Raw genomic sequence first — 24,866 nt, forward strand, 5'->3', positions numbered from 1 at the left:
ATTCTTCAGCTGCTGGCGATGGGGATCCGTGCTTCTGCGACGGTGGAGGCGGCGGCGGCGGAAATAATTGAGGATAAAACCCAACCCTAGCGCTCGTCCAATTCTTATACGCTGCCAGCGGCCTTGCAGAAGATTGGGGTCCTAGTACCGCGTTTGTCAAATTCACAACCAAGACGGAGGGAGTATTTCTTTTCTAGAATGATCAAGCTCGGAATTCAAACGACTTTTGACAATTGATGTCCCCATTCTATTCACCCAAGTCGTTTATATTATGTAAGGAATTAATAATCTTGTACGCTCAATCATACTACCTCCGTTGTAGAATATGAAGCGCATTAATTTGTGTAAAGTCAAACGTATGTTTGTTTGACAAGGATGGACAGCATCTGCAGGGCAGATGATACCTGTGCTGCCGTCAAAACGCCAGCATATTTCAAGGGGGGCAGCGACTGGGAACCAGATCCTCTAACATTAAGAAGGAATATTAGAGAAGCTACAATATTCTAACTTTCCTTCTTTCTATTCATACGATTATGTCTAAAATAATTTAAATTATTTTGCAATTTGATGATCTACCGTACACATTTATAGTAATTATTATATGCAAACAAATTGATGATGAAATAAAATTAAAATTAAATTATTTATATCTACAGTAAATACCAACACTAAACAACCTATTAATTATCTACTAACAGTATCTAACTTTTCTTCTTCATTTTACACTGGCCTAACATTGTAGAACGGTGACATTCCTTCTCAATATTAAAGGATCCGGTTCCCAGCGACTGGTGGTCTTCAAGGGTGCACATATTCAAGGGGCGGAGTTCAGATGGCTCTTAGTGGGGTTTTTGGGCTGGCAGACATGTCAAATGTCCCAACTCTCCTGAAACATTCCACGAGTTTGGTTCCGGTAAAATAACACGCAAAGAACCAGAACACACCACAGGCACATGATGATTTCAAATCATATAGGATCCAATATAGACGATTCACGGTTCATATTACCAAGAGGTCTGCAACAATGATCAAGTCTCACAACATCAAGTGCACTTTAATTTAGGCAACAGAACAAGACTCATTACACCTCCACATAGCTAGGCAAAGAACGAAAGCAGTAGACTAAGAAGGCAACAGTACAGCATTCTTCTTCCCGAAGACAGACAGGTATAAAGGAAGAAATTTCTTAGCGCAGCCTCCTGGCCTCCCGCTCAGACTCGAGCAGGGTGAGGATGTCCCCCTCACGGACGGGCCCCTTGACGTTCCTCATGATGAGACGGTTCTGGTCATCCAGGAACTTGACTCTCACCTGGGTCACCTGACCCCTCGACCCCGTGCGGCCCATCACCTTGACCACAACCGCGAGCTTCACCTGCGTGTCCATGCTGCACAAACCATCGCAAAGGATTGATTGCATTAGGCAAAAACCATCAGAAACAACTAACATTCAGATGCACTTTCAAGCAGAACAGCTAGTGTACATACAATTCCATTGCACTTGAGATAGATCATACAGGAACATGTCTACTGCGTGTTGCCAGAATACATGAAAAACAGAAGCTGAAGAATGAGCTGACTGCAGGCAAGACTGAGCTTAAACAATCAAGGGAAGTGATCAGCAACAGTACGAAGGCTCTGCCAGACGGTGCTCTGAGCCGGCTGGACACATACAAGAAACTAGAATGACTCAGTCAGGTCCCTATGTGGCTGAGCCTCGTCAGTCCATGGTTTCGCTACTTATAATAAGGCCTGATGTATTGCAGATTGAGTGTCCACAAGCAATGTGGTCTAAATATCCATGCCACTGCAATCTACAGCAGTGACCCTGCTTGATCTTTTGGTGCATTTGTTACCACATTCCATTTAACTTTTTACTGAAATGTGATTCAGAAACAATGCAGAGTTGCCTCTGTTTAGATGCAAGCTAACTTTCAGAAACGTATCATTTTCAACCGCATATGTTCACTGGTTCAGACTTAATAACATGAAGTATCAATCAAGCTGGGAGCTGAGACCTGAGAACTAGGCACTCAAATTTCTGCACTTTACTCTAGCCCCCTGCATACTGCAAATCAAAGAGCGCGCACACAGATGACCGGCACCAAGTCGAGTTCAAGAGACGCTGATGCCTATGGTCGCCGCCGTCCAAAGATGGCTCCAACAATAATTACGTTTTACACAGAATAAGGCCCGATTCCTCCTCTATACTATACAAATCTTCAGCAAGAACCACCCCGAGGCATATTTCGAGATCTAAAGAGTAGCTGCCAATATCGGCACAAAACTAGGCACTGGAAGCGGAAGATGAAACAAGCATCTCTCAGAATCATCAGTAGTACGCATCAAACTAGAAATGCCGGGAATCTCAACTAGCAATGAAATCAATCACAGTAACTAAATCGATCCAGCACAGAAAACGAAACCGACAGGTCCGTATAGCCGGCCGTGAGGAGGCGTAGGGGAGGGATGGAGGAGGGGATAGGAACCTTTCTTCGGCTGTTGGGGATGGGACGACGGAGGAGGCGGCGCAAGCTGCTTGTGCTACAACGGACGGAGGCGGCGGCGCAGGGAGGGGGGAGAGAAGAGAGGGTGGAACCCTAGCGCTCGTCCAATTCTTATACGCTGCCGGCGGCCTTGCAGAAGATTGGGTTCCAGGGCCGGGTCGCTCGTGTGCTAATGGGCCTAAACCAGCGCGCGAGACAACTCGACTGAAAAAGAGCGAGCGGGCGTACATCAATTTTTTTTCGAGTTGTTTCCCTTTCATCTATTTAAAAATCATGAATTTGATATATAAAAAAATATTCAGGAATTTAAAAGTTGCACACGGATTCAAAAGATTGTTCACGAATTCTATTTTTTCTGAGAACTTGAAAAAAAGCATGAATTTAAATGTTCATCGTGAAAAAAAGCATAAACTTGAAAAAAAGCATGAAGTTAATCGCAAATTTGGATAATCATCGTGGATCCAAAAAAAACTCCATCGATATGCAAAATGTTCATGAAATCAGAAAATGTATGCAAACAAATTTTGTAAAATGTCAACTGTTTGAGTTTTCAAACATTATTTCTCATAGTGATTAAAATTTGAAAAAATAATGTTCATCTGTTCAAACAACTTTTCAAAAAAATCTAAAATTATTTTCATATTTCAAAAAATGTTCATGAAAACCAAAAACTACTCGCAAATTTGGAAAAATCTTCATGGATCCAACAAAAACTCCATGGATATGCAAAATGTTCATGAAATCATAAAATGTATGCAAAACAAATTTTGTAAAATGTCAACTTTTTGAGTTTCTAAACATTATTTCTAATGCTGAGTAAATTTTTTTAAAAATGTTCATGTATTCAAACAAATTTTCGAAAAATCTAAAATTATTTACATATTTCCAAAAATGTTCGTGAAAAACAAAAACTACTTGCAAATTTGGAAAATGTTCATGGATCCAAAAAAATCCATGGATATGAAACATTTTTCATGAAATCACAAAATGTATGCAAACAAATTTTGTAGAGTGTCAACTTTTTTGAATTTTTAAACATTATTTGAAATTCCGAGTAAAATTTTGCATATCCAGAACCTTCTTTGGAAAATGCACACACTTATTGAAGAAATGTAACCATTTTAAATTATAAATTATTACTGAAATTTCAAGTAATTTAAAAACTGAATATTTTGAAAAAAAAAACATGGACATTTTTTCTAAACACAAGATTTTTCGGAAAAGAAAACATTTTTTGAGGTCCTGGACATTTTTTGGATATTTTAAAAACAAATTCAAAAAAAGAACCAAAAAAGAAAAATAAATCAAAGAAAACAAAAAATTAAAACCACAAAAAGAACCAGTAAATAAATGAAAAAAAACTTGGCAGGAACCGTCTAGAATATTCAACCGATAAAACCGGATTGGACCCCAAACCGTTCCAGCTAATCCCTCCCATTTGCCTCTTATTTCGCCAGCCCAACTTGGACGATGAACGGGCGATTGGACGGATATCTGTCGCTATACATAGGAAATCACTAGTTAAGAGTTGCCCATTGCAACTGTCACTCTTCACCTTCTCAGTTGCTGACAAGTGACACACTACATGTGCACCATTTGATCACAATAAACATAGGCCATGACATTTACAGCTGAATGCAATCGGAACAAGGGGTGTGATACACCCATCCTGAAATCCTATAGAAGTACATCAATTTGGCACCTTGTACCAGAAATAAAACCCGATGTCCCTAACTCCCTATGATTATAAATGTCGGGAAGAGAATATGAACTATGATATATCTTTTTTTTTATTTTTTGACGTATATCTTTCTATCCTAATACAAGGCGATGCTCATGCGAACGTTTCAGAAGTGGATACCTAAGGTAAAAAAAAAGGGGAGTTTCCTTGAGAAATTGGCACATCTGGAAGAAGCTAAAAAATATGTTCCAATGATTTACATATGTAGGTATCTCACATGAAATTTGTTCTAACAACCAAATAAGTTATTTAAACTTCAGGTTGAGGATTATCTTCCCCTTCTCACCCTTCTAGCTTGGTTCTCATACTACTTTTTTTCCTGTAAAACAATACTTCCAAATTGGAGTACCAAAATACGAGCAACAATATCAACAAATCTAAATTCTGACGCATTAGCATATTTGACATGAATAAGTAAAAGAAAAAACTATAGAGATGCAACATCAGTATAGAAGCTAATACATTTAACATGTATATTTGCCTGAAAAAACGAACCACCATACATCCTTTTTTGCAAAAATTATCACGATCTATTATCAAAATTTCACTAAAAATACAAAGCACCTCAAACATATGAAATAATACATCGCGATTCTGAGACCATCGAATGACCACTAAAACCGCCAGAACTAGCAGCCGACGCCCCACTATCGCTGCTCCCCTATTGGGGTCAACTTGACCTTGAAGATGACAGTTGGGAAGTCTATGTATACATGTCCCTAAGGACACCATACATCACTATAAGAAGATGCTATATCAATTTATTTCTATGTGAGAGATGTTATAAACGTGTTATTGTCATTTGTGACTAATAGTTTCTTAATCTTTAACATTCAGATGTTAATAGTTACTGATAAATAAATATCTAGGAGGAATATAATATAAGAACAACATAATCATTTTACTATGGATGATTCTCTAAACAAACAATGTGAACACTTCATTGTTATCACCCTAGTAGAAAACAGGGCTTTGGTCCAGGCCGGCTCAGCCCATTAGTCCCGGTTCAGTCCAGAACCGAGACCAATGTGGGTATTGGTCCCGGTTCGTGAGCCCAGGGGGGCGGCCGGGCCACGTGGGCCATTGGTCCCGGTTCATCTGGACCTTTTGGTCCCGGTTGGTGGGATGAACCGAGACCAATGGGCCTCGCTCCTGCCCCACCACCATTGGTCCAGGTTGGTGGCTTGAACCGGGACCAAAGGCTCCCCTTTAGTCCCGGCTCATGCCACCAACCGGGACCAATGAGGTGCCTATATATACCCCTCGCTCGCGAGCAGAGCACCCCAGTGCTCTGTTTTTCTCTGGCCGGGGAGGAGAGGGCTTGGTGGTGCTCTAGCTCACCTCCTATGCACACAAGGTGTTCGATGGAATGCCCGAGCCACACTACTTAAGCTTTCTCCTCTCCAAGTTCGACCTCCAAGCCCCATTTTCCATAATATTTGTCTAGGTTTAGCGGTCCGTCATGCCCCGTCCCCGTCTTCACCGCCGTCGATCACCCGCGCCGAGCTCATCGCCGGCACCACCGTGGTGAGCCTCTTGTTTTATCTTCTTTCTTAAAGGAAAAATATTCTTACTTGCATGTTTACATAGATACTTGTATTATTTTCTTACTTTTATTATTGCATCTTATATAGTGCGATGGTTTTGGTATCCGCCCCCGTCGGCCCTCGTCCTGTCTATGATTCGGATGTGGTATATATATTATCTTTATAACTATTGGTTCATTTATTGTTTATGAAAATTATGCCGACCAACGTGACATAGATATTATTTATGTAGGATGTATGTGAATCGGAAATGCCAACCGACCCTATTGTCGAGAGGTTAAATTTAGTTGAAGAAGAAAACAATTTGTTGAAGGAAAAAATAAAAAAAATGAGGAGGAGAAGATGATATTGGAGTTGCATGTTGCGGATGTCGTCGATGATCACAAGATCAAGATGGATGCAATGCGCTTGAAGATTAGAAAGATTAGAAAATATGCCATTGATACCGAGGCTTGGTATCATTATGCCGTTGGATCAATTGTTACCTTGGTTGCGATTATGATCGCATTTGTTTTCGCATTGAAATGTTTTACATAGTTTCAATGTATGGTTTAATTAATTAGATGCTCTGGAGAGCTATATGCTGTTAGATGAGAACTATGTATGCACTTTGGTTTTAATGTGATGATGAACTTCTATTAATTTGGACACTTAATTATATATAATGCACGCAGATGAACCAGCAATGGATGTACGGTGACAGACACACCCGCGAGTACATTAAGGGCGTGCATGAGTTTCTCGAAGCGGCTGAGGCAAACAAGCAGAATGGTTTTATGTGTTGTCCATGCACTGAATGTGGGAATACGAGGTCTTACTCTAACCGGAAAATCCTTCACTCCCACCTGCTTTACAAGGGTTTCATGCCACACTATAATGTTTGGACGAGACACGGAGAAATAGGGGTTATGATGGAAGACGGCGAAGAAGAAGAGTACGATGACAACTATGTGCCCCCTGAATACGGTGATGCTGCAACGGGGGGAGCTGGTGAAGATCAAGAGGAACCAGACGATGTGCCCAATGATGCTGCAATGGGTGAAGCTGTTGAAGATCAAGAGGAACCAGACGATGTGCCCGATGATTGTGATCTCCGCCGGGTCATTGTCGATGCAAGGACGCAATGCGAAAGTGAAAAGGAGAAGCTGAAGTTCGATCGCATGTTAGAGGATCACAAAAAAGGGTTGTACCCCAATTGCGAAGATGGCAACACAAAGCTCGGTACCGTACTGGAATTGCTGCAGTGGAAGGCAGAGAATGCTGTGGCTGACAAAGGATTTGAGAAGGTACTGAAAATATTGAAGAAGAAGCTTCCAAAGGATAACGAATTGCCCGATAGTACATACGCAGCAAAGAAGGTCGTATGCCCTCTAGGATTGGAGGTGGAGAAGATACATGCATGCCCTAATGACTGCATCCTCTACCGCGGTGCATACAAGGATCTGAACGCATGCCCAGTATGCGGTGCATTGCGGTATAAGATCAGACGAGATGACCCTGGTGATGTTGACGGCGAGCCCCCAGGAAGAGGGTTCCTGCGAAGGTGATGTGGTATGCTCCTATAATACCACGGTTGAAAGGTCTGTTCAGAAACGAAGAGCATGCCAAGTTGATGCGATGGAACAGTGAGAACCGAAAGAAATATGGGAAGTTGAGAGCACCCGCTGACGGGTCGCAGTGGAGAAAAATCGAGAGAAAGTACTAGGATGAGTTTGCAAAGGACCCAAGGAATGTATGGTTTGCTTTAAGCGCGGATGGCATTAATCCTTTCGGGGAGCAGAGCAGCAATCACAGCACCTGGCCCGTGACTCTATGTATGTATAACCTTCCTCCTTGGATGTGCATGAAGCGGAAGTTCATTATGATGCCAGTTCTCATCCAAGGCCCTAAGCAACCCGGCAACGAAATTGATGTGTACCTAGGGCCATTAGTTGAAGAACTTTTAGAGATGTGGAATGGAAACGGTGTACGTACGTGGGATGAGCACAGACAGGAGGAATTTAACCTTAAGGCGTTGCTGTTCGTGACCATCAACGATTGGCCCGCTCTCAGTAACCTTTCAGGACAGACAAACAAAGGATACCACGCATGCACGCACTGTTTAGATGACACTGAAAGTATATACCTGGACAAATGCAGGAAGAATGTGTACCTGGGCCATCGTCGATTTCTTCCGACCAACCATCAATGTCGAAAGAAAGGCAAGCATTTCAAAGGCAAGGCAGATCACTGGAAGAAGCCCGCCATGCGCACCGGTGATCACGTGCTTGCTATGGTCAATGATTTACACTACGTAATCTTTAGAAAGGGTCCGGGTGGACTAGCTGTTCCGAATGACGCTGAGGGACACGCACCCATGTGGAAGAAGAAATCTATATTTCGGGACCTACCCTACTGGAAAGACCTAGAGGTCCGCTCCTCAATCGACGTGATGCACGTGACGAAGAACCTTTGCGTGAACCTGCTAGGCTTCTTGGGCGTGTATGGGAAGACAAAAGATACACCTGAGGCACGGGAGGACCTGCAATGTTTGCACGAAAAAGACGGCATGCCTCCGAAGCAGTATAAAGGTCCTGCCAGCTACGCTCTTACGAAAGAAGAGAAAGAAATCTTCTTTGAATGCCTGCTCAGTATGAAGGTCACGACTGGCTTCTCGTCAAATATAAAGGGAATAATAAATATGCCAGAGAAAAAGTTTCAGAACCTAAAGTCTCATGACTGCCACGTGATTATGACGCAACTGCTTCCGATTGCATTGAGGGGGCTTCTACCGGAAAACGTCCGATTAGCCATTGTGAAGCTATGTGCATTCCTCAATGCAATCTCTCAGAAGGTGATCGATCCAGAAATCGTACCAAGGCTAAGGAGTGATGTGGCGCAATGTCTTGTCAGTTTCGAGCTAGTGTTCCCACCATCCTTCTTCAATATCATGACGCACGTCCTAGTTCATCTATTCGACGAGATTGTCATCCTGGGGCCCGTATTTCTACACAATATGTTCCCCTTTTAGAGGTTTATGGGAGTCCTAAAGAAATATGTCCGTAACCGCGCTAGGCCAGAAGGAAGCATCTCCATGGGCCATCAAACAGAGGATGTTATCGGGTTTTGTGTTGACTTCATTCCTGGCCTTAAGAAGATAGGTCTCCCTAAATCGCGGTATGAGGGGAGACTGACTGGAAAAGGCACTCTTGGAAGAGACTCAATAATATGCAGGGATGGATATTCTTGGTCTCAAGCACACTACACAGTTCTACAGAACTCTACCTTGGTGACCCCGTATGTCGATGAACACAAGAACAGTCTGCGCTCCAAACACCCGGAGCAGTGCGACGACTGGATTACATGTGAACACATCAGGAATCTCAGCAGTTGGTTGGAAACACGTCTCAGAGGTGACAACACTGTTTGTGATGAGTTGTACTTGTTGTCCAGGGGACCATCTTTGACTGTATTGACTTACAAAGGATACGAGATAAATGGGAATACATTTTACACGATCGCCCAAGATCAAAAGAGCACCAACCAAAACAGCGGTGTCCGCTTTGATGCACCAACCGAGAGCGGAAAGGACACATATTATGGTTACATAGTGGACATATGGGAACTTGACTACGGACCTGATTTTAAGGTCCCTTTGTTTAAGTGCAAATGGGTCAATCTGTTAGGCGGCGGGGTACAGGTAGACCCACAATACGGAATGACAACAGTGGATCTGAAAAATCTTGGGTACACTGACGAACCATTCGTCCTAGCCAATGATGTGGCACGGGTTATCTATGTGAAGGACATGTCTACCAAAACCGAGAAAAAGAAAAGATGAGGAAGCGAATACATCATACGATGAGCCAAAGCGCCACATAGTTCTTTCAGGAAAAAGGGACATCCTGGGAGTGGACGGCAAGACAAACATGTCTGAAGATTATGAAAAGTTTCATGAAATTCCTCCCTTCAATGTCAAGGCTGACCCAAGCATCCTGATAAACAATGAAGATTATCCATGGTTACGACGCAATAAGCAAATGACACAAGCGAAGAAAAAGTGAAGACTTTCTCCCGCAACTATTATGATGATACCATGCCAACTTTGTAACACACGAACATGCTACCATTGTCCGTTTTGTACATGCACATGCTATGTGGGTGAAATTATGATACCATCCCAACTTTCAACTTTTTAAGAGTTCATTTGAAATGCTTTCATGTCTTATGGTTCGGCCCTCGTAATACCATGACCATTAGTCCCTGGCCCATGCCAACTTTCAACTTTCTAAAACTAATGGCACTAACAGAAAGTTTATAATTTTGCTCCTCGGCCCTGGCACAAACCGGGACTAAAGGGTTGGTCCTCGTTGCGGGCAGAGTTTAGTCCCACCTCGCCAACCGAAGGGGGCTCCCACCGGTTTATAAGCCCTTCCCTCTCTGCCTTGTTGAGCTCCTCTCAAAGTGAAAATAGATGCCCTAATAGAGAAAAGTTTAACCTAAATTCATAGTGAATTTCTCTGAAATTCATACAAATTTACTAGGAATTTAGGTTGAATTTTCTCTATAAGCGCATCTATTCTCATTTTTTTAGTAAGTTAATCACAAACTTGTGATTCAAACAATTTTCAAAGAATTCAAGTTTTACCTATTCAAATTTGAAAACTAATGGCACTAACACAAAGTTTATAATTTTTCTAAAACTAATGGCACTAACAGAAAGTTTATAATTTTGCTAACCTAAAAGCAAACAGAATTAAAAATTAAAGCAAAAAACAAAAGAAAATAAATAATGCAAAAAACAAATAAAAAAACAGGAAAAAAACTATTTTTATAGTAAAGTTAATCAGAAAATAAAGTAAATAAAGCAACAAAGAAAACAAAATAACTAAAAAAGTGTTTTCAAATTTGAAAACTAATGGCACTAACAGAAAGTTTATAATTTTTCTAAAACTAATGGCACTAACAGAAAGTTTATAACTTTGCTAACCTAAAAGCAAACAGAATTAAAAATTAAAGCAAAAAACAAAAGAAAATAAATAATGCAAAAAACAAATCAAAAAAACAGGAAAAAACTATTTTTATAGTAAAGTTAATCACAAAATAAAATAAATAAAGCAACAAAGAAAACAAAAAAACTAAAAAAGTGTTTTCAAATTTGAAAACTAATGGCATTAACAAAAAGTTTATAATTTTTCTAAAACTAGTGGCACTAACAGAAAGTTTATAATTTTTCTAACCTAAAAGCAAACAGAATTAAAAATTAAAGCAAAAAACAAAAGAAAATAAATAATGCAAAAAACAAATCAAAAAAACAGGAAAAAACTATTTTTATAGTAAAGTTAATCACAAAATAAAATAAATAAAGCAATAAAGAAAACAAAAAAACTAAAAAAGTGTTTTCAAATTTGAAAACTAATGGCATTAACAAAAAGTTTATAATTTTTCTAAAACTAAAAGCATAAAGAATTAAAAAAATAAAGCAAAAAACAAAAGAAAATAAATAAAGCAACAAAAAAACAAAAAAATGCCACCTACTGGGCCACCACGGCCTGAATACGACTAGAAACCCTACCATGGGCCAGGATTCAGGCCCGCAGCAGGCCCAGTAGGCCCACAGGCATTACAGTGACAGATTAGGCCCGAAAGCCTGCAGTTGAGAGGAGCTCGGGAGGGTGGGCGCAGCAGCGCTTATAAACCACTTCCGAGCCATCTCAACTAGCGAGGTGGGACTAAACTTTTGGGCGCGGGGGAGCACAAGGCCATTGGTCCCGGTTGGTGGCACCAACCGGGACTAAAGGGGGCATTGGTCACGGTTCGTGGAACCAACCGTGACCAATGCCCCCCTTTAGTCCCGGTTGGTGCCACCAACCGGGACCATAGGCCTCTGCTTCCCGCCCTTTCGGCTGCTGAAAAGAGACCTATGGTCCCGGTTGGTGGCACCAACCGGGACCAAAGGGGGGTATTGGTCACGGTTCGTGCCACGAACCGGGACCATTGCTCTGGGTATATAAGGTAGCACTTGTGAAAATTTCGCCAACCGCTCCCATTCGCCCCCGACGCCCCCAGGCCGTTCGTTGTCGTCGTCGCCGCCCCGAGCCCGTCGTCGCCCGCTCCCTGTCGCCGTCGCCCCGCGCCACCGCAGGCCTTGTCCTCGTCGCTGCTTGCGCCGTCGCCGGCCTCCTCCTCGTCGCTGCGTGCGCCATCTCCGGCCCCCTCCCCGTCGCCCCGCGCCGCGTCGCCGGCCTCCCCGCGCCGTCGCCGGCCTCCTCCCCGTCCCCGGCCTCCTCCCCGTCGCGCCCCCAGTGAGCTCCCCCCTTCCCATCGATCCCTATCGCTCTGACCATCGCCGCCGCCGCTGCTCTCTGTATGTGTATGTATATGCTCATATGTATTTGGATTTGGCTATCTATGTATGTATATGCTCATATGTATGTATGTTCATATAGCATTTTTTCTATATATGAATTATTTTTTTGTTCATGGATATATGCTAAAGAAAACGAGGGGGTGATAGATGATGATGAGGGGTCGAGAGTGGGACGAGAGGTCGAGAGGTGTCGAGGGGAGAGAAAAAATGTTATCAGGGACGAGGGTCGTCGAGGGGTCGAGAGAGGGACGAGGGGTCGAGAGGGGTACGAACCGGGACCAATACTCTGTGTATATAAGCAGGACTTAGAAAGAAGAAGAGGAGAGGAAGAAGAGGAGAAATAAATAATAAGAAGAAAAAAGAAGAAAAAGAAGAGGAGAAGAAGAAAGGAATAGTGGAGAAGAAGAGAAAATAGAATATATTCTATTTTTTCTTCTTCTCCACTATTCCTTTCTTCTTCTCCTCTTTTTTTTCTTCTTTTTTTTCTTCGATCTTCTCCTCTAGCTATTCCTTTCTTCTTCTCCTCTTTCTTCTTCTTCTTCTTCTTCTTCTTCTTAATTTTTATCGGGAACGAGGGTGTCGAGGATCGCCGAGGGGTCAAGGGTCGGGAACTAGGGTAGAGGGTCGAGGGTCGTTAAGGGGTCAAGGGTCGAGGGTTTCAGGGTCAAGGGTTCGAGGGTTCTATAGGGTCGAGGGTCGAGGATTCCAGGGTCGTCTAGGGGTCGAGGGTTCCAGGGTCGTCGAGGGTTCGAGGGGTCGAGGATCGCCGAGGGGTCGAGAGAGGTTTCCTAGTGTCAAAGTATTGAAGAAATCCATGGCTTCATCATTAGCCGGAAGTAACCAGGGCATGACGAAGTTCTCCAAAATTATTTTGGAATGGTGTCCCGGATAGGATAATTTGCCTTTTTGTATGAATTTCAGCAAAGGCCTTCCAAATAACGATATTTGGAAGGTTCTTGCTGAACTTTGTACCAAAAAGCGAATTATCCTATCTAGGACTCCGTTCCAAAATAACTTTGGAGAGCTTCGTACCATCATGCACATGTTACTTTCGCCTAATGATGAAGACATGGTTTTGTTGAATCCTTTGACACTAGGCAACCTCCCGACGCCTCGGCGATCCTCTCGAACATGAGAGGAAGAAGAGGATCGCCAAGGGGTCGAGGGTTCCAGGGTCGTCGAGGGTTCGAGGGGTCGAGGATCGCCGAGGCGTCGAGAGAGGTTTCCTAGTGTCAAAGTATTAAATAAATCCATGGCTTCATCATTAGCCAGAAGTAACCAGGGCATGACGAAGTCCTCCAAAATTATTTTGGAATGGTGTCCCGGATAGGATAATTTGCCTTCTTGTATGAATTTCAGCAAAGGCCTTCCAAATAACGATATTTGGAAGGTTCTTGCTGAACTTTGTACCAAAAAGCGAATTATCCTATCTAGGACACTGTTCCAAAATAACTTTGGAGAGCTTCGTACCATCATGCACATGTTACTTTCGCCTAATCATGAAGACATGGTTTTGTTGAATCCTTTGACACTAGGCAACCTCCCGACCCCTCGGCGATGCTCTTGAACATGAGAGGAAGAAGAGGATAAAAAAAGAAGAGGAAGAAGAAAAAAAAGGGGAGAAGAAAGAATAGAGAAGTTCTTCTCCTCTATTCTTTCTTCTCCTCTTTTTTTTCTTCTTCTTCCTCTTTTTTTTTATCGGGAACGAGGGTCGTCGAGGGACATAGATGTAGTGTCGTCGTTGTCGATATATACCCCCTCCCGATAGCTTCAACACGTGGGGGGGGGGTCGATATTACCCCCTCCTTGAAGCGTTCTCGAGGCCACCCCAAACCCTTGAAGCGTTGTCGAGGCCACCCCAAACCCTAGAGAAGCAGCGTCGAGGCCACTAATTAATATATATGATTCCTTACTATGATTAGGTAGCTAGTTCTACGTTTGCCACTAATATATCCATCTGTCATGTTTGAATAATAATTGCCATGTTGTAAATATTTGTAGAAACTATGGACACCGCCCGAGACGAAGCAAAAGAAGCATTGTTGAGGGACATAATCGCAGAAGGAAGTGATGCCGTCTCGTTGTTTCTCAACGACACCGATGGTCTGGAAGGAGAGGGTGAAGAAGCTGGCTACGGTGACCTAATGCCGGTGCAAGAAGAAGAACATGAGGACGGCTCCGGTGACCCAATGTCGGTGCAAGAAGGAGACCGTGACGACGGCTCCGGTGACCGAACCGAGTCCGGCCAGGTATATATATTAGTTAAGCCTGTGCTGACTAGCTGATTGATGCATTCATTGTTTTGGTATGTACACATATTAATTAAGTCTTTGTTCTTTTTTCTAGCCCTCCGGATCGAGCACAACTTCGATAAAGAGACGAGGCCCGAAGAAAAAGTTGAGCTCGGATGAAAGGTTTGAGATCATAGCAATCGCGCCCGACGGCCAACCGATTGAACCCATTCGAACAAAGAACGCATTTGTTGCTCAGTGCGGGGTTCTGGTTAGGGACAAGATCCCGATAAGCATCCAGCAATGGTTTAAGCCGGGTACAGAAGACCCTGAGGTGTCTTATGTCAATGATATGCAAAAAATGATCTTTGGACTGAGCTGAAGTCAAATTTCACCCTACCGCCAGAGGATAATCCAGAGAACCCAGTTAAAGAGCAATTAATCAAGTCTTTTGCTCTTAAGAGGATGGCAGAACTATTCAGGAGGTGGAAGAAAGAGCTGAATAAGTTTGTTGAAAATAATGAGACACCAGAATTCAAGGGCAGATATGAGAAGATCAGAGATCACTGGCCCGCATTTGTGGCCTACAAGACATCGGAAAAGAGTAAGAAGATGTCGGCGACAAACAAGCAAAATGCTGCGAAGAAGAAGCTTCACCATCGCACGGGGTCAGGTGGCTACCTCGTAGCCCGGCCTAAGTGGGCCAAGATTGAGAATGATCTGGTTGATAAAGGGATCGAACCAGAGACAATTAACTGGCCAGACCGTTGCCGGACTTGGTTCTTCGGGGCTGGCGGAACATTGGACCCTGTAACAGGGAAGTGCATTTGGACGAACGATCAAATGGACATACCAGTCAGGAAGCTTAAGCAGTATATCGAAGCAGCGCAGGAAGGGACGTTCTTTCCAGACAGAGAGAACGACGAGCTCACAATGGCCCTCGGGAATCCTGAGCACCCTGGACGGACACGAGGCATGCTAGGCTCCATTCCGTGGAAGGTTGGGTTTCCGGACGCAGGCAGTTACAAATCCCATGAGAGGAGGAAAAAAGTGCAACGGACCCAAATGCAGGCGCTGCAAGCAAGGGTGGACGCGATAGAGGAACGAGAAGCAAATCGCAGCAAACGTACTGCCGAAGCTTCCCCCGAAGCTACCCCGCCATCTTAGCGCAGAAGCAGCGTGGCTTCCACCGAGCTGCTTCAGCCGGAGCATGCCTTGACGGCTCTTGCCAGCTATCCCGTGGATGCTATCACGGAGTCTCAAAATTGCCACCTTATGACGCAATGGATGAATTTGAAGGTCAAGGTGGCTGTTGGCTCTGTTTATCCTACTGAACCTGGCGCAACTTTTCACTGCCGGCCGATTCCAGAAGGATATGCTAGGGTGATGGTGGATGAAATAACGGAGGGATTTGAGGACCTCCAGCTTGACCACCCTACCGGTGAAGGGGAGACTCGGCTGGGGTCTGCTCTGAAGACTCCATGCCTATGGCGGAAGGAGCTCATCAACCTTCCAAACTGGACGCCTCCTCCTCCTCCTCCGGCGAGTCAGGGCACTCCGCCTCCTCCACCGCCTCCTCCTCCGGCGAGTGACGATCAGGGCCCTCGGTCGGCTCCTTCTCCGGCGCGTGGCGGCACTCCGCCTCCTTCTCCGCCTGCGCCGGCGCGCCCGAGCAGCCAGCCTCCTCCTTCTCCGCTTCGTCAGCAAGGGCGGAAGAGACCCGCCGCCGCTCCGGCAGCTGCTCCGGCGCGTCGTAGTCCATCTCCTCCGCCTTGTAAGCAAGTAAAGAAGACAACCGCTCCGTCTGCTCGGCCGGCGTCTAGCAGTACAACCAGAGGCGGGAGGACATACAGATTCGGTCCTTCTCTGAAGAGTCCACAGAAGTTACCATACAAGAGGACCCCGGAGGAGAACGCGAAGATCGCGCGAACCGAAGTGGATGACTGGTTTAAAGGGTTGAAAGCAAAGAGACATCCACCTCCGGAGGAGAAGGTAGATCCGGTGAAAGTGAAGCGCACTCTGGCTGCCCTGGCAAAACCACCCAAGTCTCCGCCGAAAGGCAACTATGAGCGCATTATTGCAAAGACATGGGCTGAAGCGGAGCGTTCGGGAAGTATAGTCAGTGATCAAAGGCCGAAAGAACGACGAGCAGCTGGGAAACAAATTGCCCAGCTCAGCGAACAAGCGAAGCAATCATGCCCCCCGCTCAAGGTGCCTAGCGACATCGTCGATCCGAGGATGGTGCCCGGTTATTGCAATGTTGACGATTACCTGACCGACGATGTACATTATGATCCCATGGAGGTGCAGATACACAGATACGAGTACGGGAAGCCTCTCGTCAAAGATGAAAAATCTTTAACAACGATGATGCGAAGATTACATGATTGGTACTTGAAAATCTGCAGAGAGTCTGGGGGAGGAGTACTTTTTATGCGAGAGTTAAACCGGAGCATGACCTCGTTGGAATTGAACTGTTGCCTATTCCATTTGAGGTGTTCTATCAGTTTTCCAATCAATTGACCCTCGATAAAACAACGGTCACCTGCTACTGTCTGTAAGTACTACTACTTCTGTCATTAAGTCTCTCTATATAGCTCATCTCTTTCATTGCATGTATTTATAATTATCCTCACTATATTATGCAGATTGAAGATCGCTGAATTGAAGAAAAGACAAATCGGTGATATTGGGTTCGTTAACACATATCTCATAGATGCAACTGAGGTTGAACATCGTCCCGAAGATACCGAGGCCAACTTGCTACGATCATTCAAAAAAATGAAAACAAAGATATAATACTCTTTCCTTACAACTTCAAGTGAGTGTTACTGTCTTGTGCATATTCGGTTTCCCTTATATATTAGTCCAGGTTATAGTAATGTAATTGATGAGTTATGCATGCGTGCGCAGGTACCACTATATTCTCCTAGAGATTAGGCTTGAGCGGGGAGTAGTAATTGTCTTGGACTCTAAACGAAAAGATCCTCAGGAGTATGCGGACATGACTGAAATCCTCAAGAAGTAAATTAAATCGATCATTATCCACCATATCAGCAACTTTGTTCATTTCCTGATATCAAGTAATTGTTTTCTTTATCCGGCAGGGTTTGGAGAAAATTCACCAGAAAAGTTCCGGGACTGCTGAAGGAGCTGGAATTTAGACACCCAAAAGTAAGTACTATAGTAGCATGTTCCGCGCATCTACTAGTCATTCAAGCGCTAGTTTCATCAATACCATTTAGCAAGCGCTTATATATACATGTATACACTCATCTTTATAAACGCACACACGCACAACCTATCTCAATGGACATCTTCTACAAAATATCATCTTACGAAGTCACCGTATGCGCCTCATCGTAGATGGGAACGTCTCCTCCCACTAAAAGCGATTTGCCGGAAATCCTGAAATAAATCCAGGAATAATGCGAGCACCAGGATTTGAACCCTGATGGGCTAGAAATATCACTGTCTCTTTAACCATCCAACCATAAGTTGGTTCGTAATGGTTCCGGAGATTTGGTACACTGAGATGTGGCTATTGGTGGGAGCAGGGTGCATACCGGATGCAACGGGCAGGTTGTTGTGCAGCAGCACATGAGACGAGCAAGGGGTCTGAGCTCTTGATCTCGTGCTCCGTCGTCTCCGAACATGTTAACATCATGCTCTAGGTTGATAAGGAGCAAACGGTGCTGCACATGGCCGCCAAAGGCACCAACCTCGAGCTCGTCAATGGCGCCGGCGTGCTGCACGACAACCTACTCCCGTTGCATCTGTCATGCACCCTGCTCCCACCTGTAAGAAGGGATATTGAGGGATTGGTGGAACTGATTATTTATTACTTGAGCCTCGTGAGCATATATATATATATATATATATATATATATATATATATATATATATAGGAGTACATGCTCTATTTGGAGTACAAGGTAAGGTGGAATAAATCCTACAATGTCCTATGTTTCCTAAATAAACATTATACTAAACATCCCCCGCAGTCACAATGGTAGCGACGGAGACGATGAAACTAAAGAAGAATCCCAAGGCAAGTCGACACACACCCTCCCACAGTCGTAACGGCGGATGCATCGCAGAAGTTGTGGCTAGAGTGGAAACCGACGAGGTAGCCGGGAGCATGGGCCGATGTAGCCATGGTCGAGGTAGCCGTGCGAAGTACGCCATGGTCGATGTCGAAATGGTGTGGCCGGTGTCGAGGGAGTCGTCGTGGAGCCGTGGGTGCAAGGAGGCGCCAAGTTATTCATGGGCACAGTGGTGTTGAAGTAGCATTGCACCGGGAAGAAGACGATGTTGATGAGGTGTCGCGTCAGGTTTGCCAAACCCGGGAACACATCATAGCCGAAGTCACGCGTCGGTGTTGCCACACCAAGCATGCGTATACGGACTAAGACGAAGTTAACGAAGCGCCGCACCAGGCTTGCCAGACCCGGGGTCACGCCGTGGGCGAAGGCAAGCATCGGTATTGCCAGCACCGTACATGCATAGATGAGGGAATTGCACGAGCTGTACGCCATGTCGAAGAAATCGAGGGGCTAGTAGAGAAGGACTCGACAATGGTTGCGGCACCAATCGGCGCGGGGCCGATGTCGCCACCGGTGGTCGGAGTAGATGAAGTGGTCGGGGAAGATGACAACAACACTGGTGCTGGACGAAGACGAACGGAGTGGACCGGCGGCAGCGGTGGCTACGGGGGTAGCAGCGGTCGAAGAAGAGCGGCGGTGGCCTGACGGCGGCGGCGGCTGCTAGGTTAGCAGCGCGACGGCGGTGCTCGAAGTAGGTGAGGAATCTGACATCGTAACAAGACTGGCATGGAGGGTGGCGTTCCTGCGCCAAGGGAGGCGGCGTGGCGTATAGCATGGGAAGTCCATGCGCGGGGACGACGGAGTCGACCGTAAGCCACGGTGCTACTGCCCGAAGGGGTGATGCACCAGCAGTAGGCAGGTCAGGGCGACGAAGGGAAGACCTTGGGGCGGTGGCGTGGACCGTGTGCCGCGACGTTGTGGCCCGAAGGGGCAAGACAACAGCGGTGCGCGAGTCAGTGCAGTCGTGGGACGGTCTCAGGCGGCGGCGGGGACCGGGTGCCACTGCGCTATGACCCGAAGGGTAGACGTAGCAGCTGCTAATGGGTCAGCGTAGACGCAGAGAGAGCCACCAGGCAGCGGCGCTGCGGCCTGACAGGGTGATGCAACGGCAGCCAGTAGTTCGATCAGCGGAGGGGCGCGTTGTACTCGGGACGGTCTTCACGGGACCTGCGGAGACGCGCGGAACCGATGGGCCAGATCAATCGTGCGGCATAGAGGAGACGGATCGCGAACAGGCGGGTAATCAATCCGATTGCGTGAGGTAGGGAATGTCGCTTGTTGGAGGCGGGGTCGCGTCGGAGTCCGAGATGAAACCAGCGACGATGAACGGCGGGTAACGGCATGTGAACGAGCGCTAGCGCCCGGCGCCTGAGCTCCAACGTAACGCCGGCGCCCGGGCAGCGAGGCTCTAGCAACCAACGCAGCACTGGCGCCCGAGCTCGAGGCTTCCGGCGAGCCCAATGCAGTCGGTAGCCGGCCTGACGTAGCTGGCAACGGGGCCAGCGAGGCAGACGGCGGGACGGGCATACAGATGCGGCGAAGGCGGATAGTGTTGGAGATGTCCCGATCGGAGCAGGGTGGCTACGGCTGGTGCAGGGCGACGGGCGGGCCGACGCACGGATGACAGCTGGTCGCGACGGGCCACCGTGGCGCGTGAGGCTGCCGGGTCAGAGGAAAGGCCGGCAGATCGCGCCGGTGTCGGAGTAGAGTCGCGCGGGGGTGGACGGCGACGACGGGCCACGCAAACCGATTTTAGATCAGAAGACCAAAATGAAAAAGCCCGATGAAAACGAAAAGAGAGAGAGAGAGAGAGAGAGAGAGAGAGAGAAAGAGAGATCCGGATCAACACGACCGGCAGACGAACCCTAGGTACAGGCGATGCGGCCCCGGCTGGTCATGGCGGTCCATTGCCGAAGGGGCGAGTGATAGAGAGGGATTGATGAAATCGATTCTTCAGCTGCTGGCGATGGGGATCCGTGCTTCTGCGACGGTGGAGGCGGCGGCGGCGGAAATAATTGAGGATAAAACCCAACCCTAGCGCTCGTCCAATTCTTATACGCTGCCAGCGGCCTTGCAGAAGATTGGGGTCCTAGTACCGCGTTTGTCAAATTCACAACCAAGACGGAGGGAGTATTTCTTTTCTAGAATGATCAAGCTCGGAATTCAAACGACTTTTGACAATTGATGTCCCCATTCTATTCACCCAAGTCGTTTATATTATGTAAGGAATTAATAATCTTGTACGCTCAATCATACTACCTCCGTTGTAGAATATGAAGCGCATTAATTTGTGTAAAGTCAAACGTATGTTTGTTTGACAAGGATGGACAGCATCTGCAGGGCAGATGATACCTGTGCTGCCGTCAAAATGCCAGCATATTCCAAGGAGGGCAGCGACTGAAACCAGATCCTCTAACATTAAGAAGGAATATTAGAGAAGCTACAATATTCTAACTTTCCTTCTTTCTATTCATACGATTATGTCTAAAATAATTTAAATTATTTTGCAATTTGATGATCTACCGTACACATTTATAGTAATTATTATATGCAAACAAATTGATGATGAAATAAAATTAAAATTAAATTATTTATATCTACAGTAAATACCAACACTAAACAACCTATTAATTATCTACTAACAGTATCTAACTTTTCTTCTTCATTTTACACTGGCCTAACATTGTAGAACGGTGACATTCCTTCTCAATATTAAAGGATCCGGTTCCCAGCGACTGGTGGTCTTCAAGGGTGCACATATTCAAGGGGCGGAGTTCAGATGGCTCTTAGTGGGGTTTTTGGGCTGGCAGACATGTCAAATGTCCCAACTCTCCTGAAACCTTCCACGAGTTTGGTTCCGGTAAAATAACACGCAAAGAACCAGAACACACCACAGGCACATGATGATTTCAAATCATATAGGATCCAATATAGACGATTCACGGTTCATATTACCAAGAGGTCTGCAACAATGATCAAGTCTCACAACATCAAGTGCACTTTAATTTAGGCAACAGAACAAGACTCATTACACCTCCACATAGCTAGGCAAAGAACGAAAGCAGTAGACTAAGAAGGCAACAGTACAGCATTCTTCTTCCCGAAGACAGACAGGTATAAAGGAAGAAATTTCTTAGCGCAGCCTCCTGGCCTCCCGCTCAGACTCGAGCAGGGTGAGGATGTCCCCCTCACGGACGGGCCCCTTGACGTTCCTCATGATGAGACGGTTCTGGTCATCCAGGAACTTGACTCTCACCTGGGTCACCTGACCCCTCGACCCCGTGCGGCCCATCACCTTGACCACAACCGCGAGCTTCACCTGCGTGTCCATGCTGCACAAACCATCGCAAAGGATTGATTGCATTAGGCAAAAACCATCAGAAACAACTAACATTCAGATGCACTTTCAAGCAGAACAGCTAGTGTACATACAATTCCATTGCACTTGAGATAGATCATACAGGAACATGTCTACTGCGTGTTGCCAGAATACATGAAAAACAGAAGCTGAAGAATGAGCTGACTGCAGGCAAGACTGAGCTTAAACAATCAAGGGAAGTGATCAGCAACAGTACGAAGGCTCTGCCAGACGGTGCTCTGAGCCGGCTGGACACATACAAGAAACTAGAATGACTCAGTCAGGTCCCTATGTGGCTGAGCCTCGTCAGTCCATGGTTTCGCTACTTATAATAAGGCCTGATGTATTGCAGATTGAGTGTCCACAAGCAATGTGGTCTAAATATCCATGCCACTGCAATCTACAGCAGTGACCCTGCTTGATCTTTTGGTGCATTTGTTACCACATTCCATTTAACTTTTTACTGAAATGTGATTCAGAAACAATGCAGAGTTGCCTCTGTTTAGATGCAAGCTAACTTTCAGAAACGTATCATTTTCAACCGCATATGTTCACTGGTTCAGACTTAATAACATGAAGTATCAATCAAGCTGGGAGCTGAGACCTGAGAACTAGGCACTCAAATTTCTGCACTTTACTCTAGCCCCCTGCATACTGCAAATCAAAGAGCGCGCACACAGATGACCGGCACCAAGTCGAGTTCAAGAGACGCTGATGCCTATGGTCGCCGCCGTCCAAAGATGGCTCCAACAATAATTACGTTTTACACAGAATAAGGCCCGATTCCTCCTCTATACTATACAAATCTTCAGCAAGAACCACCCCGAGGCATATTTCGAGATCTAAAGAGTAGCTGCCAATATCGGCACAAAACTAGGCACTGGAAGCGGAAGATGAAACAAGCATCTCTCAGAATCATCAGTAGTACGCATCAAACTAGAAATGCCGGGAATCTCAACTAGCAATGAAATCAATCACAGTAACTAAATCGATCCAGCACAGAAAACGAAACCGACAGGTCCGTATAGCCGGCCGTGAGGAGGCGTAGGGGAGGGATGGAGGAGGGGATAGGAACCTTTCTTCGGCTGTTGGGGATGGGACGACGGAGGAGGCGGCGCAAGCTGCTTGTGCTACAACGGACGGAGGCGGCGGCGCAGGGAGGGGGGAGAGAAGAGAGGGTGGAACCCTAGCGCTCGTCCAATTCTTATACGCTGCCGGCGGCCTTGCAGAAGATTGGGTTCCAGGGCCGGGTCGCTCGTGTGCTAATGGGCCTAAACCAGCGCGCGAGACAACTCGACTGAAAAAGAGCGAGCGGGCGTACATCAATTTTTTTTCGAGTTGTTTCCCTTTCATCTATTTAAAAATCATGAATTTGATATATAAAAAAATATTCAGGAATTTAAAAGTTGCACACGGATTCAAAAGATTGTTCACGAATTCTATTTTTTCTGAGAACTTGAAAAAAAGCATGAATTTAAATGTTCATCGTGAAAAAAAGCATAAACTTGAAAAAAAGCATGAAGTTAATCGCAAATTTGGATAATCATCGTGGATCCAAAAAAAACTCCATCGATATGCAAAATGTTCATGAAATCAGAAAATGTATGCAAACAAATTTTGTAAAATGTCAACTGTTTGAGTTTTCAAACATTATTTCTCATAGTGATTAAAATTTGAAAAAATAATGTTCATCTGTTCAAACAACTTTTCAAAAAAATCTAAAATTATTTTCATATTTCAAAAAATGTTCATGAAAACCAAAAACTACTCGCAAATTTGGAAAAATCTTCATGGATCCAACAAAAACTCCATGGATATGCAAAATGTTCATGAAATCATAAAATGTATGCAAAACAAATTTTGTAAAATGTCAACTTTTTGAGTTTCTAAACATTATTTCTAATGCTGAGTAAATTTTTTTAAAAATGTTCATGTATTCAAACAAATTTTCGAAAAATCTAAAATTATTTACATATTTCCAAAAATGTTCGTGAAAAACAAAAACTACTTGCAAATTTGGAAAATGTTCATGGATCCAAAAAAATCCATGGATATGAAACATTTTTCATGAAATCACAAAATGTATGCAAACAAATTTTGTAGAGTGTCAACTTTTTTGAATTTTTAAACATTATTTGAAATTCCGAGTAAAATTTTGCATATCCAGAACCTTCTTTGGAAAATGCACACACTTATTGAAGAAATGTAACCATTTTTAAATTATAAATTATTACTGAAATTTCAAGTAATTTAAAAACTGAATATTTTGAAAAAAAAAACATGGACATTTTTTCTAAACACAAGATTTTTCGGAAAAGAAAACATTTTTTGAGGTCCTGGACATTTTTTGGATATTTTAAAAACAAATTCAAAAAAAGAACCAAAAAAGAAAAATAAATCAAAGAAAACAAAAAATTAAAACCACAAAAAGAACCAGTAAATAAATGAAAAAAAACTTGGCAGGAACCGTCTAGAATATTCAACCGATAAAACCGGATTGGACCCCAAACCGTTCCAGCTAATCCCTCCCATTTGCCTCTTATTTCGCCAGCCCAACTTGGACGATGAACGGGCGATTGGACGGATATCTGTCGCTATACATAGGAAATCACTAGTTAAGAGTTGCCCATTGCAACTGTCACTCTTCACCTTCTCAGTTGCTGACAAGTGACACACTACATGTGCACCATTTGATCACAATAAACATAGGCCATGACATTTACAGCTGAATGCAATCGGAACAAGGGGTGTGATACACCCATCCTGAAATCCTATAGAAGTACATCAATTTGGCACCTTGTACCAGAAATAAAACCCGATGTCCCTAACTCCCTATGATTATAAATGTCGGGAAGAGAATATGAACTATGATATATCTTTTTTTTTATTTTTTGACGTATATCTTTCTATCCTAATACAAGGCGATGCTCATGCGAACGTTTCAGAAGTGGATACCTAAGGTAAAAAAAAAGGGGAGTTTCCTTGAGAAATTGGCACATCTGGAAGAAGCTAAAAAATATGTTCCAATGA

General features: G+C 44.7%; 2 protein-coding genes across 2 annotated transcripts; both read right to left on the bottom strand.

The window, feature by feature from the left end:
* Positions 1 to 972: 972 nt before the first annotated feature.
* On the bottom strand, positions 973 to 2,645 carry LOC147982518 (small ribosomal subunit protein eS28). Its single transcript, XM_087514441.1, has 2 exons — positions 2,487 to 2,645; positions 973 to 1,385 (listed from the first exon to the last, which is right to left on the bottom strand). Exon 2 carries the CDS (start codon positions 1,382 to 1,384, stop codon positions 1,187 to 1,189), a length of 198 nt encoding a protein of 65 aa, XP_087370567.1. The 5' UTR covers position 1,385; positions 2,487 to 2,645; the 3' UTR covers positions 973 to 1,186.
* An 18,752-nt stretch (positions 2,646 to 21,397) lies between these two features.
* Positions 21,398 to 23,070, bottom strand: LOC147982519 (small ribosomal subunit protein eS28). Its single transcript, XM_087514442.1, has 2 exons — positions 22,912 to 23,070; positions 21,398 to 21,810 (listed from the first exon to the last, which is right to left on the bottom strand). Exon 2 carries the CDS (start codon positions 21,807 to 21,809, stop codon positions 21,612 to 21,614), a length of 198 nt encoding a protein of 65 aa, XP_087370568.1. The 5' UTR covers position 21,810; positions 22,912 to 23,070; the 3' UTR covers positions 21,398 to 21,611.
* Positions 23,071 to 24,866: the final 1,796 nt, after the last annotated feature.

The sequence above is a fragment of the Triticum urartu genome, chromosome 3A, assembly GCF_056163025.1.
Source record: "Triticum urartu cultivar PI428250 chromosome 3A, HENAU_Tu73, whole genome shotgun sequence".
NCBI classification, from domain to species: domain Eukaryota; kingdom Viridiplantae; phylum Streptophyta; class Magnoliopsida; order Poales; family Poaceae; genus Triticum; species Triticum urartu.

Coding starts and splice junctions, on each gene's coding strand:
- LOC147982519 (XM_087514442.1), bottom strand. CDS start 21,809: ATGGACACGCAGGTGAAGCTCGCGGTTGTGGTCAAGGTGATGGGCCGC.
- LOC147982518 (XM_087514441.1), bottom strand. CDS start 1,384: ATGGACACGCAGGTGAAGCTCGCGGTTGTGGTCAAGGTGATGGGCCGC.